The sequence below is a fragment of the Brugia malayi genome (assembly GCF_000002995.4).
Source record: "Brugia malayi strain FR3 genome assembly, contig: Bm_v4_Chr3_scaffold_001, whole genome shotgun sequence".
Taxonomy (NCBI): domain Eukaryota; kingdom Metazoa; phylum Nematoda; class Chromadorea; order Rhabditida; family Onchocercidae; genus Brugia; species Brugia malayi.
In genome coordinates, this window is record NW_025062477.1 from 8,200,717 (window position 1) to 8,219,920 (window position 19,204).

At 31.2% G+C, this 19,204-nt stretch overlaps 6 protein-coding genes across 11 annotated transcripts; 1 reads left to right on the top strand and 5 right to left on the bottom strand.

The window, feature by feature from the left end:
* Nucleotides 1-2,206: 2,206 nt before the first annotated feature.
* Bma-pat-10 (Uncharacterized protein) lies at nt 2,207-4,050 on the top strand (the record flags this gene model as incomplete). Of its 2 annotated transcripts, XM_001901190.2 has the most annotated exons (5): nt 2,207-2,209; nt 2,717-2,768; nt 3,131-3,393; nt 3,642-3,774; nt 4,016-4,050. In XM_001901190.2, the coding sequence occupies 5 exons, from the start codon at nt 2,207-2,209 to the stop codon at nt 4,048-4,050; spliced, it is 486 nt and encodes a 161-aa protein (XP_001901225.1). The 2 variants fall into 2 exon arrangements, with proteins under 2 accessions (XP_001901225.1, XP_042936352.1); XM_043080418.1 differs by lacking the exons at nt 2,207-2,209; nt 2,717-2,768 and having other exon boundaries at nt 3,151-3,393.
* Nucleotides 4,051-4,352: 302 nt separating this feature from the next.
* On the bottom strand, nt 4,353-8,701 carry Bm6554 (Uncharacterized protein; the record flags this gene model as incomplete). 4 transcript variants are annotated; one of them, XM_043080421.1, is made up of 12 exons in its annotated part: nt 4,353-4,559; nt 4,813-4,892; nt 5,081-5,258; nt 5,468-5,587; nt 5,854-5,921; nt 6,323-6,386; nt 6,795-6,964; nt 7,109-7,281; nt 7,453-7,562; nt 7,666-7,710; nt 8,108-8,277; nt 8,659-8,701. In XM_043080421.1, 12 exons carry the CDS (start codon nt 8,699-8,701, stop codon nt 4,353-4,355), a joined length of 1,428 nt encoding a protein of 475 aa, XP_042936355.1. The 4 variants fall into 4 exon arrangements, with proteins under 4 accessions (XP_042936355.1, XP_042936353.1, XP_042936356.1 ...); XM_043080419.1 differs by having other exon boundaries at nt 4,789-4,892; XM_043080422.1 differs by having other exon boundaries at nt 4,813-4,928.
* A 4,049-nt stretch (nt 8,702-12,750) lies between these two features.
* Bm1035 (Uncharacterized protein) lies at nt 12,751-13,124 on the bottom strand (the record flags this gene model as incomplete). Its single annotated transcript, XM_043080423.1, has 2 exons — nt 12,751-12,851; nt 13,076-13,124. 2 exons carry the CDS (start codon nt 13,122-13,124, stop codon nt 12,751-12,753), a joined length of 150 nt encoding a protein of 49 aa, XP_042936357.1.
* Nucleotides 13,125-13,918: 794 nt separating this feature from the next.
* Nucleotides 13,919-14,578, bottom strand: Bm12889 (Uncharacterized protein; the record flags this gene model as incomplete). The annotated part of the gene is made up of 2 exons (XM_043080424.1): nt 13,919-14,145; nt 14,560-14,578. The coding sequence occupies 2 exons, from the start codon at nt 14,576-14,578 to the stop codon at nt 13,919-13,921; spliced, it is 246 nt and encodes an 81-aa protein (XP_042936358.1).
* Nucleotides 14,579-15,928: 1,350 nt separating this feature from the next.
* Bm13326 (Uncharacterized protein) lies at nt 15,929-16,382 on the bottom strand (the record flags this gene model as incomplete). The annotated part of the gene is made up of 2 exons (XM_043080425.1): nt 15,929-15,985; nt 16,308-16,382. The coding sequence occupies 2 exons, from the start codon at nt 16,380-16,382 to the stop codon at nt 15,929-15,931; spliced, it is 132 nt and encodes a 43-aa protein (XP_042936359.1).
* Nucleotides 16,383-17,819: 1,437 nt separating this feature from the next.
* Bm1036 (Uncharacterized protein) lies at nt 17,820-18,947 on the bottom strand (the record flags this gene model as incomplete). 2 transcript variants are annotated; one of them, XM_043080426.1, is made up of 5 exons in its annotated part: nt 17,820-17,869; nt 18,016-18,111; nt 18,245-18,356; nt 18,509-18,691; nt 18,861-18,947. In XM_043080426.1, 5 exons carry the CDS (start codon nt 18,945-18,947, stop codon nt 17,820-17,822), a joined length of 528 nt encoding a protein of 175 aa, XP_042936360.1. The 2 variants fall into 2 exon arrangements, with proteins under 2 accessions (XP_042936360.1, XP_042936361.1); XM_043080427.1 differs by lacking the exon at nt 18,861-18,947 and having other exon boundaries at nt 18,509-18,679.
* Nucleotides 18,948-19,204: the final 257 nt, after the last annotated feature.

The window sequence follows — 19,204 nt, forward strand, 5'->3', positions numbered from 1 at the left end:
AAACCCCTTCTGTTCTTCTGTAAAACATCCCGACTGAATGAAATTATGCAAATTATTGATGATGAAACTATTTCCTGTTAGCGTAAGTTTGCAAATATTGCATTGTATTTTAGACAATAAAAATTGATAGGAATAAGGCTATCATAGGAATGATCAAATAGAGTTACTATTTGAAAAAGGTGGAAAAGAACAATGCTGATCAAGGAATATTGTTAGAAGGAACAAAGTAATGGAGCGGATGACAACAACGCCGTGAAAAAGATGAAAGGTCAGAAACAGGAAAACTGCCATTCATGCTATTATACAAAATTCATGGAAGACTAGACCCAGTGCATTCATGCATGACAATTTATTCCTTCTTTTCTTCAGTTTTCTGGATATCCGGTCGAATCTGGAAAAGTTGTTTGTCAGTCGAGGCAGTAGTATCGGCTATAAATTCTGAAGGATTTATGTGTGGTAAAACTACTTATTTATGGAAAGAAAAATGTTTTGAAAAAATTGAGATTCAGAAATTGGCAAGTGAGAATGAAAAAAAAAAAATGAGGAGAGAATGTAAGATATTCTCAAAGCTCTTCGAAAGGGACTTGTGAGATTTTTATAAAGAATTAAAGGAGGCAATGTTGAGATATTCATTCACTTAGAACCAAATTTCCTCTTAATGTTACCTGAATTTTAGCCAGAAAGAATTTGTGATAAAATGAATCGATCCATTTTTTTTGTCAAGAAAAATTAAACGACAGAAATATAGTGCGACATGCGAACGCCTTATAAACACCTAAAGGTGAATCAATCATCCGACATACGATTACAAAGTTTATTTCAATCCGCCTGAAATCTCCTTTATCCTTTCATATTATATCGCAGTATTTTCAATTTCTTTCCATTCTATTTTACTTTTATTAAAATTGTCATTTTTTATTAAAATTTCTTATCTTGTTTCACACATTTTGTCTTATTTCATACACTTAGAATTTTAGAACTTTATTGGATAAATTTTTTAAACTGAAAGAAACATTTAGGATGTGGTAGGAAAATGAAGTCGCAATGACTTGGTGAATGATTTCTTTCTGGAATGTGATGGAAAACCACAATTTTGTAGTCTCAGTGGAAGAACTGAGCGAAATGATAAGGAATGAAAAATACTCTTTCCCTGCACTGATTATTGAAAATATTGCTTGAAATTTTAGAAAAAAATTAAACAAATATAATTAATATTTATTAAACTGGAAGACACATCAAGTAATATTACTGATTGAATTTTTTAAGACATAAATATTGAATTAGGTGTGAGAACAGGTAAACTGTCGATTACTGAAGTTACATATTTTTCCCAGCTAGTATTGTGCGTAATTGATAAAATAAATTGTGATGAAAATTCCGACAGAAGGACATTAAAAAATGATTATCATAAATGGTTCTAAAATCAGACGACACTATGTCGCCTACCATCAATTATGAACATATATTTATGTAAATAAATACGTATTAAAGTGATGCAATGGTTCTTTGAGTAAATAGTTCAATCGATTCGACTTTGCGCTGTGCAACGGGTCTGAATTACTATAATTATATGTTCAAAGCTTTGGAACAAAGTATCGGTCATTGATGATATCAGTCATTTTACTTTCACATAAAAGCAAAAACAGATTATTTTTTATCTCAACAATAAATCAGTGCCACAAAATGATCCTGCACACGAGCACTCAAGCATGCACTGTAAAGTACCCTTGAGAAAAACATTTCATTCGATAAGGCACATGCTCCCAGTTAATGACATTTACGAGTATGGGAAGAACTTCAACTAGAATTTCCCGAACACCTGCTGAATCAGTCTTAAAATAACTATGAACGAAGAATTTTATCAATCAATATATTGCATGCTTCAGTATCGCGAGAATTTAATTTCTCAGCCATTATTTTTTTTTTTCTTTATTTTTGTTTTAAAAGATATAAGGTCATCTACTCTGTGGTAGTAAAAGATTTGTTAGAGATGAGAATAGTATAGCCATGTAATTCATTACTTTACACATCAGTGAGCAGTAGCAGTTGTCCCTAGCTACCTATCGTGAGTTCTACCGCACCACCTTAAGATATCTCAGGGGCGTTGGGCGTTACACAGATGGTTGAGCAGCAGCTGGAGAAGCTATAAACAAAGCTTCATCCCCTTCACAACTTCGAATTTCAGTTTCAACATCGGCAGGCAATAATGGTAAGTATCTTCTTATCTCTTCTTTTCTTTCTTTTTATCGTTTTCTATAATTATTTTTACATACAAGTCCCAATAGTCCCAATAAAATGTTACCCTGCATTATACGACATGCTGCATGCTGCATGCATTGCTTGAACCGTAATGCATATTGACTGATCGATTCCTGTAAGTTTCCTATCACCCATATGATAGACTGAAATTTATTGACGAATGAAATGTGTTAAAATCGAGATCAGTTAAATGTAATATTTTTTGGACATTTAATCCAAACATTAAATAAATCTGGACGCAAAAAAATTTTGATTTTTCCATCAATGAGAAAATTTACTTAGCTTTTAATCCTAATATCATTTGGCTTCATGTATTTAGTGCTAAAAGGTAAGATCGATTTTGTTTGTTTGTTTGTTTTCTGATTTAGTGATAAGTTTTTCGATAATTTTATCTGTCAGATTCCTTGAATGTATTCGAGAAAAAGTGTGCAATGTATTTAAAATAAGATAATTGCAGGCGGAAGATATTGATGAGATTCTGGCTGAAATTGATGGCTCACAAATTGAGGGTCTGCCTTTCTTTTTTTGAATAAATTCCAGTCTTTCCTAGTACAAATCATGACTCCAGTCCTTATGAAAAGCAATATTGACACTGCACTACTTATGATGTGACTTAACACTATGTTATAGTCAATCTAAATAATGTGCCTCAACAAGTATCATAATACTGAAGATTTCATAGTACAATAATATTTAAATTTTTTAATATTTTATCAAAAACATTTAAAATTTTATTTAGAAATTTTTTTAATTTAAAATTTTATCAAAAACAATTTTAAAATTTTTATCAAAAACTCTAAAAAATTTTATCAAAAACAGTTTCTTAAATTGCTTTTTGCTTGTTGAGGCAAAGTTTTCGGCTCTTTTTTAGAATATCAAAAGTTCTTCGACATGTTTGATCGTGGTAAACAGGGCTACATCATGGCAACACAAATTGGCCAGATTATGCATGCGATGGAACAAGACTTTGATGAAAAGCAACTTCGAAAGTTGATTCGTAAATTTGACGCTGATGGATCCGGAAAACTGGAGTTTGATGAATTCTGTGCCCTCGTCTACACCGTTGCCAATACAGTCGATAAGGAGACATTGCAAAAGGAACTAAGAGAAGCTTTCCGACTTTTTGACAAAGAGGTTTTTTTCCGTAAATGTTTTAATGTTTGGTTTTTTTTAATGAATTTCAGTTTTTTTTTTTTTTTTTTTTTTTTTTTTTGTTTTTTGTGAAGCTAGAACAATTGCTTGCTATTGTAAAAATTGTAAAAGGAGAAATTTTAATCCTCTTAACGAAATGAAATAGTGACTGAGTTAGATCGTCCAATGGAATCTTTTCTTCATGAAATGGCTGTGAATATTATTGATTATTTTCTAAATGAACAATTTAGGGTAATGGTTATATATCTCGGCCAACCCTGAAAGCACTTCTGAAAGAAATTGCTGATGATCTGAGCGACGAACAGCTGGAAGCCGCTGTAGACGAAATAGATGAGGATGGTTCTGGAAAGATTGAATTTGAAGGTATGAAGGAGGAGGGAGGAGAAGAGATCAAGATATAGAACTGAATGAATTTCTCAGTTCTTGTTGAGCTGAAATATGGACTTCATAACTCAAAAAAATTAACTATCATTCTATAACTGACAATTTAAACTAATTTAAGAAATGTTGTTATGACCATTTTAATTTTGCACTTCAAAATCCGTCTTACCTAAAATTCAATAAACTTCACAGAATTTCGCATTATTTAAAAAATCTTTTGCAGAATTTTGGGAATTAATGGCCGGTGATGCTGACTGAACAATAACAGTTGACAATTTCTAACCTTTCTTTTTGAATTTAATTACTGGTACGAAAATCTGCCTATATTTATCGTTTGTTGTACTATATGTATTATCAATGTTATAGAAATATTTTTAAGATATGAAATAAACATTATTTAAATATAATTTAATAAACGATCGATTACGTGAACTACGCATTTTTTCTTTCAAATTGTTAATACTGAACTGTTGCATTAAGTGGCACAAATTTTTTTGAATTTCATGCAAGAAAAGAACAGGTAGAACGATCAAGGTGATCTTCTTGAGCATAATTTATGATTACACGTTCCAATCAGAGTTTTCATCGAGAGAATCATCAGATGAACGATACCTAATTGGTATAATGACAAGTAAAATAACAGTTATCATCAATGTGCATGTGAGAAATACCCAAAATAGCAAACAATCGATTACGTGAGCTACTTGTCGCCATTCACTTGTCAACATCTGATATAATTCGTTCGTTTCCTGACGTTTCAAAAATGTCTGCAATATGCTTCATGGTTCGTATAATTCAAGAAATTGTATAAGATAACCACAAGAAGTGATGTTTAGTATTATTAATATTTTTTAAATTGCTAATACTAGACTGTTGCACTGGTGGTAGTGCCTTTTTTTTGAATTTCATGCAAGTTTCAAAGTTATGTGTTTACAAATAAGTATTGGCTATTATTTTGATAATTAACTTCTCAACTATAATTGAGTATAGAATAACCTGCAATAACATATGAAGACGAACTTGCAAATCGATGCTTCGCTTTGTTCTACGTGCTGTTAAATGTCTGTCAATGTTGATGAATTCGGTCTCTTGCAATCGAACTAATTGGTCTTCGAGTTTATTATGTAATTTCAAGTCTTAAGTAATTAGTGATTTTTCTATTATTATAATTATATGAGAAAAACCAATAAATCAAAATGCAATTGCACAACAATATTTGTATTTTGTAGCAAAATTAATCGATTTGAAGTCGAAGAATAAATAAGCAGAGAGCAATAAAGTAACTGACCAATAATCTTTCGTGAGCATGTTCTGCCTGGTTGACCATTCGACACAAACAAACCATCTCTGTTGCTTAATCGATGTATATGCATTTTTAGAAAATGTCGTAGTTTTTGCAGTACAAGCACACGAACCCATTCTGGTATGGGACGGTCAAATGGACCACGATGATGGAAATTCAATACCTAAACAAATAAACAGGTTCTGAAGAGCATCATCAGGCTAGCATGAATATATGGAAATTGAAATAATTAATCGAAATCCTGGGTGAATTCTACGCTTTCAGTTTAAAGATAATCTTATAGCTCTATTATTACAGTGTGTTTTCTGCAAATCCTTTCAATTCTCTTCTGAAATTGAAATTTCACATGTAATAAAATGTTACATATCTTACCATTACAGTCATAATGACAGATATACTGGTTAGAAGCATAATAATAGTCAAGTAAATTCCAATTAAAGGTATTGAATCACTTGTTTCCGGCATTTTCTCTGCTATAGCTAACACAGAGACCTAAATTCAAACAAAAACAGCAAAATGTGCCTGTAAAATAACAAAATGAAATTACTAGGTACTATTGTACAATGTTTATCTTATAGACCATAAACTTTTGGCTAGAAGAAGTATCTTTTCTTGATTTCATCTGATTCATTTGTTGAAGACTGAAGCAAAAAAACGAAATTTCAAAATTTACGCGATCCATTTTTACTAAAAAAAGATATGATTTTGGATCACTTGAATGAGATGTCATTTTGGGCATTTTATCTCTACACATTTACCGAGAATGCAAGAAGAACTGTAATTCCCAATGCGATTTTCTCGTTGGAATCGGGCGGCAAAACAAATACTGAAAAGAATTCTATAACAGTCTTCCTGCCACTTAATTTTTGAGAAACGAGTATTTTATACTCTTTCAGTTCAGATCGAAATTTAAATTATGAATTTAGCTTTTATCAGTTGAATTCTGATTTTCTCTCTTAATCTTGATAGTATAATAGCATCAGATAATATCACTGATAGCATTAGTTCCATTCGTTCTTTCTTATTTAACACATCATCAGGATTTCAAATGTATGGAACTGATTTCCTATGTCGTTCAATTCTATGGTATAACTTCTATTTAGGTTTAAAATCTGGTTAATACTCGTAGTTTATTGACTTAAATGGAGTTTTGTGGATTTCAATTTCAATTTATGAACCAAAATTGAAGTAGTAAAGTTTGATTCTAATTGTGAAATAATGGATTACCAAGAAGAGTTAAAACGGACATCATTAAGCATGGGAATACAACATTGTACAAATAATAAAGCGTCTGAAAGGAATTTTTATTACATTTTTGGAAATTTTCAGTATTTCAAAGTTTGATCGGACTAGTCTAAATCCTTGAAGAGTTTCGAGATGCTTAAAATATGAACTTGAAATACAAATTTTCTTAAAAATTGTAGCGTTATTGAATCATATAAAGCTTTTACAAGAAATTTTAAATCAATTTTCCAATTTTTTTCAAAAAAAGTCAAATTTTTTATTGACTAAATTGAGACTATGATTTTAAGAAAAGTTTTTTATCATTGCCTGCTGACAGATTCACTTCGGAAGCTGCGCAGGCACAAACGGTACCTATGTTTCCGCAACTCTTCTTCAGTTATCACTTCTAAACTAATTTATTAAAGGAGTGCAAATCAGTATAAACCATATGTTTCTTATGAACATAACGAATAACCTTCCGTCTGATATGAATGTAAAATGTAACATCTGGATACGGTTCCAGGCAACATGTATACTTAACAACTCGACGTTTCTGGAATACTCTCACCAGATCAAACTCTCCTGATTCCACATAGTTACTTAAATCAACATTTATACTGCGATTTGTGATATCGACTTGGAGACCTGAATAGACCTTTATTACTAATTCCTACCTGTGAAATCTATAAATTGTTGGACAGCAAAATAACAACAATATTTTTGTCTAAGTACAAGAGGCCAACATTAAAGTCAGATTTTGAAAGTAGAGAATTTGAAACTTTTATATACCATGATAAGTCCACGAGCCGAATTTAATTGAGCAGTGCTGACTGTCGAATGGAAAATAAGTCACATCAGTTTTACAAGTACTACGAAGTTGTGTTGGCGGAGGCCAGAAGACTGTGCCATCGTAAAATAATATTGCACGCGAGTGCATGGAGCCAACTGTATAATCGTCTGCGCTGAATCGAATATGTGACTGATAAGAAAAAGTAAGTAAAACTGAAAAGTTCTGAAATTACTTCATTTTTCATATTTAAAGTTTGCGTTTTCAAGAATGATTAAGTGTTGAGAATATCATTCATTCTCGATTCTTTTCTGATTATGATAGAATATAGCTAATGCAAACTTGCTTGTTATAAAGGACGATATCAGGTAACCATATCAGGTCGCACGGTACCCGAACGGACTTAATTCCACCAAATTTTTTCGGATCCCAAACCAATAATTCATCTTTCCATTCCTATAATTCTTAAAACATCCTTCCTTTAACTGAAGATCTCCAAAATTTGAAAAGTTTTATTAACGAACGTCGAATTATTTTTGATAACAAGAAATGAACTAACTTGATCTAGCCAGACATTTATTGTTAGCACTTGATTTTTCTCATCCTGAAAGCACGAGATTGAATGTCTAAACATCTGATGTAATTAAATGATCTATAATAATTAAATCATATCAGCACATCTCACTTTGTGATTGACATTGATTTCATATACTTCATGAAACATATAGAACATATATGAAATACGTATTGATTTTTAGGCTAAGGAACATTGTCAGAAGCTATTCGTCATGTTATGTCTCCTCTCCTTTTCTAATTTATTATTCTTTCTAAAGCATTGAAAGATTTTCCTTTATTCCTGAAGCATTGAATGGTACACTGAGAAGAGTCACCGATAGTCTCTCAGTAATTGTAACTGTCCACCTCAGAAAGACAGGTGACTATCCTTCCTCTTTGATCACCTTTCCTTGGGTAAATAAAGAATAAAGAAAAAGAAACGGAACCATATCGAAAATATTGGTCATCGTCATGCCCATTCTTACCACCACTGTATTAGAAGCATTTCTCACAGGTCTTACTGCTTTCTCGTACTGTCCGAATAGATGACGTAAAAGACGTTGCTCATCGGTAACTTGATTGTCGTCGTTGTCATCACGTATTTCTTTTCCTCCTACTACACTTCAAACAATGGAAGAATTTGAGTAGATTTGAATATTGCTTTAAAATTCAAATTTACAGAATACAAAATCAGATTAGCACCTGAATTAGAAAAATAAGCAGGAATGAACAGTCTGCAGTTCGGGAGGTTCCGGAAACAAGTCTCCAAATAAAGAATTTTGAAAGTAGAAACTGTGAGAGCCTTGTTTCAATCAGACTGTACAACAAATTTATATTATAATTGCTTTAAAAGTTTACAGCTTTGCGCCCGTAGTCTCATTCCTGTCACAATGTCAAAATCTGTCCTTTATTGTTAGCGATTCGAATCACACTAATTAATATATTGGAATTTTTGATTTCAATATTACTAGGATGTGATTAAATCATGCAAAATTACCTGTATTAGCAATGCAAGCAGTGATTAAAAAAATGAGATACATAATCTGCGATATTACGTCGATTAGCAAGTGAAGACATCAATTTGCATAACAAAGTCGAATTTCACGAGATTCAGTGATCTATAGAAAATTTTAATGATTTATCAGTTGCCAGATTATAATTTGTAGCAATGATTTCGAATTTTGGACAAAAAAAGTCAGAGCAAAAGAAAAATGGAATTTATATAAAAGATCCTTTATATTTCTATTATCATGAAAAAGTTGAAATCTTGAAACATGAAATGAAGTTTTTAATGTACGAATCCTGAACAGTTACTGGAGTTTAATTTTTCAGCCATATATTGATGGGTAAAGATTTGAAAGACTGAAACTAGCAGCAAAATGGTCAGTCATTCCACATTACCATTGCTAATAGTTTTAACCTTGCAGATCACAATCTGCTAATACACGATCTGAAATTTTAAGACAGTTTCAAGACTAACTTTCTATTCTTAGATTTTGGATTGAATGCTAATACACTAAAATTTCTGCTTGAGATAGTGCCGGCAATAGATGTGATAGGATCAATAGTAGTAGGATTAAATTACTAACTGTGATGAATAAAGTATCATTCTCTCTCAATTCAAAATAATGGTTTTAAGTATTCAAATTTTTATATAACCAGAAAATTTCCAAAAACTTACTTTGACTAACTGAGCTATTTTTATGAAGGAAATTGAAAAATAATGGAAAAACGTTGAAAATAGGAAAAATGTCGAGGATTAGTTGCCTATTTTAAGCTATCCATTTAAATTATTTTTTTGACCAGAATGGAAAGACGAAAAATTCATTCTTGAACAGAGCTTCTGAAAAACTGGGACATAGCGAAGACAAATGTATACAAAGGAGTGGAAGAGGGAAGAAGAAATCCGTGAAGGCTCTGAAAAATTGATTGGCCACAAACTGACATGCACAATAACAAAGATTTGTTAAATCAGACATGGCATGAAACAAAACAAAGTTATTTCGTTCAACTATTGGCTCAACAAATTAAAAGAGCAGTCAATATGGTCAGTATCGTGGTGATGTGTGACTGTCATTAAAATTAACAATTCGGCCTAATTTTAAGCCATAAAATTCCTAAGCTAACTGATAAAGCCAAAATTTCATGAAATTGAGACAGCACATTAGTGTTCGTCTAGCTGCAGGCTAACTGGTCCGAGGGTCATTGTGCTCGAAGTTATAAATGAACAAGAAGTTGTGAATGCCTTACGTCAGAATATAAGAAAAGGCATCAATTCTCTGAATCAAAATTTTTTTGAACAAACAGTGAGTCATAAATCATTAAATCTCTGCTTTTTTGGGACTCATTCATTTGATTGAGTTCACAAAGTTAAATTCCATGTTGGATAACTTATTTTGCGCCGATTGCAAAAATTGTCGCATTTGATTCAATATGCTTTCAACAATTTTCGGATGTATGTTTAAAAAACTCAATACAATTTTTTTTTTTGCTTCTGGATTCCTATGTCAAAAAAAAAAAAACTAAGAGATTTCATATAACATAAAAATTTTGATGCAAATATATAGTAATTTTAAAAGATGAATGCAAATTCATTTCTCGTTGACATTTAATTTCTAAACTTCAATTTCAATGGATTCTCATTGAAATCTCACTTATTTTGTTGTAACATTAGTAAGGGCTAAAAGTAAACCTTTTCATGGTTTCTTGATCAGGAAATAATCAGAACGGATAGAAAATTCGAAGATCTAAAAACAAAAAAAAAAAAAAAAATTTATTGGGTTTTCTAAGTCTTCAATTTGAAAAAACTTTTTGAAAGACTTCTTTTTTGTAATCTTCAAGATTAACTGAAATTAACAAATATCTTCAAGAATCATGGTGTAGATGAGTCCGTGTCAAGTAATGAAGTCATTTTTACTATCAAAATATTTTTCTAATTACGAAGAATTGTAATAGAAATTATTCGAGTGTAAAAAAGAAAGAGAAGTATGTGAAAGTGCTTTTTTATTATTTTAAAAATTTTAAATTAGTGAAGGACTTGAAAAAAATGTCGTCAAGTCATCAATAAACATGAAATATGCGACTACAAAACGTAATATTGTTGACTGATAAATAGCAAAGTTCTGCTAAGCACAAATATTTTGTTTCATTTCGCGTCTTTTTTCAGACCTAGAAGCTGTCTTTTTTAAAGTCATTGTGTGGTCTGATAATGTGACAGCTGTTGTCGCTAATTTGTTTACAGAAGGAAGATCGATAGTTCGAATGCATCCATACCGTAACACAAAATTCGATATTCAGATATTCTTTAAGAAAACATTTATATCACTTTGAGCTCCTTTTCTTCTATTCTATTTCATACTAATCTTTAGCTTAACTCAACCAAAAATGAAAATGCTTAATGCAAATTTCTTTATTTTTCTAGGATTTTTGACATTGACCTGACCCAATGTGTTATACTGCTAGTAGTTGCTCTTTGCAAAACAGTTCTATGCAATAATTAGATATTTTGCTGAGGTTATTGAGCAGTGAGGTCAAAATTTTTTGAGATTTTTAATATTGACGTAAAAATTTTTTATGAGAAAATATTTAAAGATTGTCCGGAAGGAATTTACCGATCAGATTCCAACTTCTGAATTTCAAATTATATTAGTATTCTTATATCCATTTTTAAGGCTTTTCAATACTTAAAGATCTCGTTAGACTTCAGCTTTCAGTTAATTTAATTTTGCCTTTGTCATTTCAAGATTTTGACCATAACTAATGGATTTAGACAGATACAATAAATTTTGATCAATAATTAATGGAAATTCTAGAGTTACAAAACAATTCCATGCAATAATCTGTAAGAAAGTACTAATTGTTTGTATGTTCATATGGAAAAGAGAAAAGAAGGAGAAAAGCCTCTAGCGAAGTGTAAGTCTTTTCAAAATATGTAAAGTTTGTTTTTTTGATTTTTTCCAAATGAGAGTAGCTTTGCTTATTTGAAGTGAAAAATTAAAACAGTGGAGAACCAAACACGAGCGAAATCTAGTGCATGAAAAATATATGTTGATAACATCACTGAATTTTAATCGTTATTTTTCTTGAATTTTACAAATCAACAAACTTTTTCCCAAAGTTCCTACATCTTCGGTTGAAGTTTTTGCTCGAAGTAAGTGTTCAGTTCTCCTTGTTAAAGGAAAAATGCTGCATTCCAGTCTCAAAAAATTGAAATTCGATTCGATTATTGAAATTCGATTATTTTTAGCAGAGAAATAATACTCTATTCATGAATGATAATTATGTCAATTTCAGCTTCCCTCCTAAAGCTGCTTTTTTTCCAAAACAGAAACTTGGTTTAGCAGTATGACCGAATGTAACATAATTTGAAGAGAAAGTTGTTGAAGCATGAACTTACGATATTAAAATAGTGACCGAACTACTGAGCTACGTTCAGTTGATATTTATGAGAAGAAGTAATCACAATAAATATAAAAAATGTACCCTGTTATTATCACACATTTATTTCAACTAAAATGCGAATCAGTGATGATACTTTCAATCTTTCGGTATTGTCATTTTGTCAGTCAGTTACCAAAGAAATTGTCGCACATTTACTTTTTAAACCTTTGAATAAATGACATTAAAGAAAAAGTATTATTGAAGTTCTGTAAGCAGTAAATGCAACTAGTACGCTTATATTATTCCTTCCACTTTAACCTTCTTTTTAAAAGTGGCGAAAAATTAATTAATTAACATACATGCTATTTCAGCAAGAAAATAAATCAGATTTCGAAACAAACAAAGAAAATTTAAAGCATCTGTGTTGAAATGATTTGCTTTATTTATGTATTAGCAATCAAATTTTTAGAAGAAACATTTCCACTTTGAAGATTTTGATCATTCCAAGTTGCTTGTTTTGAAGAATCTTAACAAGATTTCAATTACTGAGGATATCCAATACTTCACAAATTTATTGATTCATTTTTAGTGTTTTAAGGAGCTTTTATGACGTGCAGTCTTACTGTTATAAAAAGAGGTAGACCTTTTAAATTTAAAATTCACTGTGTTTTCCGGAAAATGTTTTTTGAAACGAAATAAAATATCCTTTTCAGGTGTTGAAGAAAGGTGTCCTTCTACTGAATGCCTTAGACATGTTGACGTTAGTGGAATTGAATCGAAATATTTGCTCCTTCTTATTAATTATCATGACTGAAATTGTCGATAAATTAAGAAATTATCTATTCTCGAGAAAGATCAGATTATCAAAAATACTGATAGTTTAAAACAAACTGATTACTGTAAAAACAAAATTCTAAAAACGAAATTTGAGTAACTGCTAGCCTCTCTTTTTAAAAATAAGAGTAGTTAATTCAATGCGATACATACCTATCAGATAGCTCGATGCCAAGCTGAAGTCAAATGTAAAAACTTGCCAATTAGTGGATTCCCGTCAAAAGATGAATGCGAACACGCTATGTGCATTCAATGCCTGGAGAAGATGATCGATAACTGTGAATCTGCTGGTTAATCGTGCCATTTTTTATGCGAACTTTGGACAACTTCATAATTACTACACGCATCACTATAATAGTTTTTTTTTTCGAAATGATTTTTTACAAACTTCCTCTTCACAAAGACGAGAATTAAGGTTCTCTACCACGTTGTCCTAACGAATCATGCAATGCGTGCAATGCTACCGGCAAAATCGGCATTCTTCAATAAACTTTCACTGGATAACAACTACTATTACTTGATTAAGGATGAAATAGTTACTGTTAGTAATGATACAGTTCTACTCTCGTCAAATACTAGGCTTGTAATAATTACAGCAATATATGAATGTGCTAGAATTATCATTTATGTTATTGCCAGGAGATTCCTACATTATTTAAAGGAGTATATACTTATTAAAAGTATATTTCCCTTCTTTCAGCCAATAAAATTTTCTGCAAATTTTAAATCGGTACAGAGATATTGTGAAATAGATGTTAAACATAGTATTGTGCCAACTTGGCGAAGCGCAGCGCCAATTTAAAATCCTCATTTTTTGTAGCACAAAACCCACCGAAGAGAACCGAATAACTTTTATATTCAAACAAATACAAAACGATGAACTCATCTGAAATTGCTTAAAACATATCAGGAAGAATAAATACACTGCAAAATTACAACCACTTTAAATCAATTAAAGATTCCAATTACTGGCCGAAGTTCTCACATTTTTAAATGTTTCAAAATATAAAAAAAAAAAATAAGAAAAAAAAAATAAAACACGTTTATCTCCGATTACGATTAAAATCATCGTGCGGTGGTTCGTAACGCCGATATCGACGATCATCATCATAATCTCTATAACGAAGCATGCGATTACGATTATCACTATAATAACGCCTACCACCGTTATTATGAAGCTGTTGTTGTTGTAATCCTCGATTACCATTGCGTTCACAATCTCGATCACGTCCACGTGGATCCCGCAAACCTCCACGACCAATGCCAATGCCTCATCACAAACAACGTGTAAATCCATAGTTTGCTGTTGCTGAGATAAATATATTCACTGGTTTTATGAAAGCTTGAAAATTTATAAAACGAGTTTGAAACCAAATCGAAAAAAACTTTTCTTTTTTTTTATCAAAAGCCCAGATGTTTTACAAATTTAACAGAACTATAAAATCCAACTTTAAAATTATCGGCAGTTTTTGATCGAAGGTTCTGAATAACACTATCCATTTTAAGATCGAGAAAGGTTTGCATTGCTTCTTGTTTTCATTGATCAAAGATTCTAGCTTCAGAAACAGTCTCTCATCACAAGACACGATATCTTCACCTAAGCAAAATCAAACAAATATTAATTGTGAGATGTTAGCCACAAAATAATTCAAAATATTTTTCATGAATCAACAAAACATTTTACCCAGATCACCTACATTCATCGCATTTTTCACCACCTAATCTTTTCCTTTTGAACAAGAAAAGTTGCTAGTATGGTCAAAAAATTTATTCACGGAAATGAAATTGAATTTAAAAAATCAGGAGGAATTGAATCTATCACAAAGGGATTCGTTTAACCCTCTTCAAAAAATGCATGGCAAAGTAAATGAGATGAGTGAAAACCAAAATTAAAATAAAATTCTTAAGATTTATACTCCTTAACTTCCTCAGTCAGAAAGCTCATCTCTAGTACTTTGGAAAGAGTGTTATCATACTAGTAGTAATGAGAAAAATAGTAAAATCGTAATGGTAATAATGACGGTAATGAAAACGATAATAAAACTAATTATAAGATTAACAATAATATTAATAACAGCAACATTAATAAGTTAAACAATCTTAATTAAAATGATGAAAGTTTTTGGCACAGCTTTCAGCATTTGAAATGCATACAAAATGAAGAAATTTACTAGAAATATTTGAAAAAACTTAACATTGGTTAAGAGATGTATGCTAAATGTTAATTGTATAAGACAGATGTTATTAGTGTTTTTTCTAAATATTTTGCATATAAAATAATTCGTGAGAATACGAAAAGTTCACTTCCTGATTTTGCAACTTCTCGAAATATGTTAACATAGCAGGCGGTTTCCTCAATACAAAAACTTTAGAAATATTTGTCAGATGTACTACAAATTATGGGTCACAATTAAGAATTGCTTATTACATGATAACCGATAATTTTCCTCCATAATAGTTTGAAGAAAGAGATGTATGCTAAATTTTGCAAATTTACCATCCGACGATTGATTTTCAGAGATCGGTAAGGCATCAGGCTATGCCGTGAGAGCTTTTTCCAAAAATTTTCACCAACAATATGGATATATTAATCAGAAAATTAAAAATGCTAAGGAGGAACACATAAAGTTTTTTTTTTTTTTTTTTTTTTTTCTGTTTTTTTCTTTCCTAACAAAATTTGGTCAAATTATATACAGTGATAAGAACATAACTTTTCATCCTGCTTTTTCATCTTTGATGCTTCTCTGCGGTATGTAAAGTGTTAGGCTAGGTTGTATTATTTACATATGCTTGTAAATTTATCGTAAATGAATCAGATTTGCCTTGCATCGAATTGTTTCTCAATATTCGATGAAAGCTACTGTAGACGTTTGAATTGGAAATGTTGTGAGAGTCAATTCTGCTGCCGGTTAGCAATCCTGATGTGAATTTGCTTTTTGCCAATAGTCAGTCTGTCAGGAAATTTGCCTCGAATTTATGTTGATTCAATTAATTTGAATTGCTGTTATAAAAGGTGAAACAAAACTCCAGTGGATAACATTTGATGTTTCGTTTCAACATCTTTGAAATATCATATTTGAAAGAATTGCCGCATCTTCATTTCTCTTGAACTAAAATCAAAGTCTTCATATAGTGATGGCTTGAATTTCGTTTTAATTCATCGACTAATATTATAAAATAATCTTACTTGTCTCTTTGTATTTCACTCATTTCTACTGATAAATAAATCTTTATGCTAGAGATTCATTACGCACATTATTTTTGAAATTTGCAGACCACTTTCGGCAGTTTCATTGGAATGCTTGCCATGTAAACATAATATTTGTTCAACATGTATGGAAGAATACAAAATATTGCCCATTCCCGGTCTGTCTGTATAAATTCCATAAATAAAAGATATGACATGATCTATCACTAACTTCTAAATTTCACCTGTAATCTATTTTTCTCTGCAGAAAGTGACCGATGTTTTAGTTTGCCCAGCGGAAGATTGTTCAGGAAAAGCATCTGAGGCGGATGAGTCCAATCTGTGCGACGGTCGGTATATGTAAAAAATACGTGGAAGAAGGCAAATACATAACGACAAGTTGCTGTCAAGCAAAAATATGCTCCGCTTGTTTCGAGACTATTTCCGGTCGTAAATATTCAACAGGTACAAATATAATTTTTGAGGATAGATGATTGAAGAATAAGGTTTGAATCTGAGACAATGCTTGAGTATTTTCTAATTGAGAATTCAATGAAAAACTTCCTATTAATAAGGAGTGCTTTAATTAATTAGATAAAACCTGAAAAGTCCATTGAATATAATATTAAGAGAAAGACTTGTAGACCCGAGTGGCTCGAGAGTAAATTATAAATTTCAATAAATAAGATCTATCAGGAAACTGCAAGATTCAGGAACCAACTTTCTACCCTAATGGGTCTTCTAACGACATTGAAAATCATACACCTTGCAATTCTTCAATTTTAATTAATACCTATATGCTGTCCTCTAGGCTGTTATTTCAATCGAAGTGATAATTAATTGTGGCATCACTACTTAGTACTTGAAGTTAAAATTTAATTGTCATCATCATCGATAACCAGCTATTTTATAGTCCTCCAGGAAAAGAAGGGTATCCTGATCGTTTGCTTTCTGGAAATATAGGAATATTTTTTTACAACCTGAGTAACAGCATTAATTATTAATTGCTTCAAGGTCTCTCCTTTACTGAACTCTTTTAAGTAAACAATTGCAATTTATCGTGACGTTATGAATCCTAAATTTAGCCGATAATATTCACTGTTGCACCTCATTTTATTAAACTGTTCATAACATAAATCACAGTGACCTTACACAGTGCTCGCTTCAAAAAAAATTGTCGATCTCGTTAGATACGCTTAAATAATTAAAGTGGGAATGAAAATTCAATGTTTAAATAAACACTGAATTTTCGAATGTAATCGAATACAAAAAAGTCGAATCAGAGGATAAGTACCTAGTTGCTGTTCTTCTTTGAGTTTATCTGTGTAATAAAAGACTTAATTAGAAGAAATGTGATATTGAAATAATAGGAATAAAAATTCAGTGTTTATTTTAACAGTGATATCTTACAAATTTTTATTTTCTTTTAAGATATCACGATAAATAACGACGATCAAGGCTTTTAACCAAATATAGGTTAAAAATTCAAATTTTAATTCCAATTTTGAAAATCTTTCCTTCATTGAAGTAAAAATTCACGAAATTACGGAAAACTGATTCTAATCATAAAAACTTTTCCACCTACTATGATTTTAAAATCAATAGCGGAAATCTAAAAGATTGGATTTGTCATGTCTGAAGTCAAAAATTCTAGGGAATTCGAATTCAGAAACACGAATCCAGCTGGAAATCTGAACATACATATCTAAACTTCAAATAAATATCTTGTAGATCAAAATTTTCATTCAGCATTGCTTTTAAACTTTTTCATTAGATTTCGTATTATCACTTTCCTTTTGACCACATCCTGAAAACGTTTGGAACAGCTGACTTATTCTAAAATATGAAAATAAAAATTTGAATGTTAAACTAAGGTTGTTAGTTTATACCGTTGATATTTTGAATTATTTTTTGTACTCATCAAAAATAAAAATATGTTGATAAATAACAAACGATGGAAAAGTTGTATAGCAGCAGCCAGGGAACAAGCCGATGTTGGAATAAGTAACAATGAGAAGCACATCAGAATAACTCCACTTTCTCGAATTTCTGCAAAAACTTCCCTATCTTTTTAATCTTACTTTTTTTAAAAAAATACTCAATAAAAAGACTTCTTCAAATTTATATGATACAGTTATAAGTATGTAAGCTTCGACACGTTTTCTCTGAAATGAAATTTTACCCTCATTCGTATGGCCAAGAAAACTGGCCTCATTAAATTTCCATTTGCTGGGATTGAAGAATACGTTTATGGATAAAACGGCAATGATTGATAAATAAATAGTAGAAGATATCTGAAAAAGAAGGGAGCAAAAATAAAGTATAATAATGTGGATATCTGGGCGCAAGCTTATCTCTGGCGGAAAGTGACTATGGAGAATCGAATGCCAATAGAATGGCTGATCGAAATGCACGACAGTTGGGAAAGCCTTAAAACTGAGCTAACCTGTACGATCATATAGAAAAGAAGAGCAGTTGGAAAATGTGTAAGTACGCCGACTAGCACGGCTATACCACCGATCAGTGCAAGACAAATGTGCAGGATGAAGGCGCCAGAATATGACAAAAATATGGCACAGAGGGTACAAAAGCCCGTCATTCCCAGTAAGGAACTCATCAATAAAGCTATCTGAAAATTTTAAGACCATTGGACATTTTTCTAAATCTTGTAACTGCTTCAACTTTTTTGCACAACCTGGAGCAAATCTCCACGTGAGGTGTTATATCGGACATGGAACTCCTATACTGAACTTGTAATCATAAATAAATTAAATTACCGAATAGTGTAAGAGGAATACCTCGAGAGAGTAAACATTTCTACAAATACATAAAGTTGATTGTTCTCCATTTACTGCTGAAAGTGAGTTTTCGCCAGTACTTTTCATTCGTTTACTTTGGTTCTAAATTAAACTTAGCAAATTATGAGAAAACAAGAGATGCTGTTGGAAAGAAAATCAGTTGTTCATTTAAAACGTCAAATATCACATTTTCGCCAACTATCTACTTATTTATAGTTATGCAATATAGAGACTTAGTTCTAGTTCGAATTTTCCACATTTTCATTATTTTATCTAGAATTTACTTCTGTGCTCAGTTTATTAAGAATATGTCATCTATTATATGCAAGTATCTTCCGTCATCT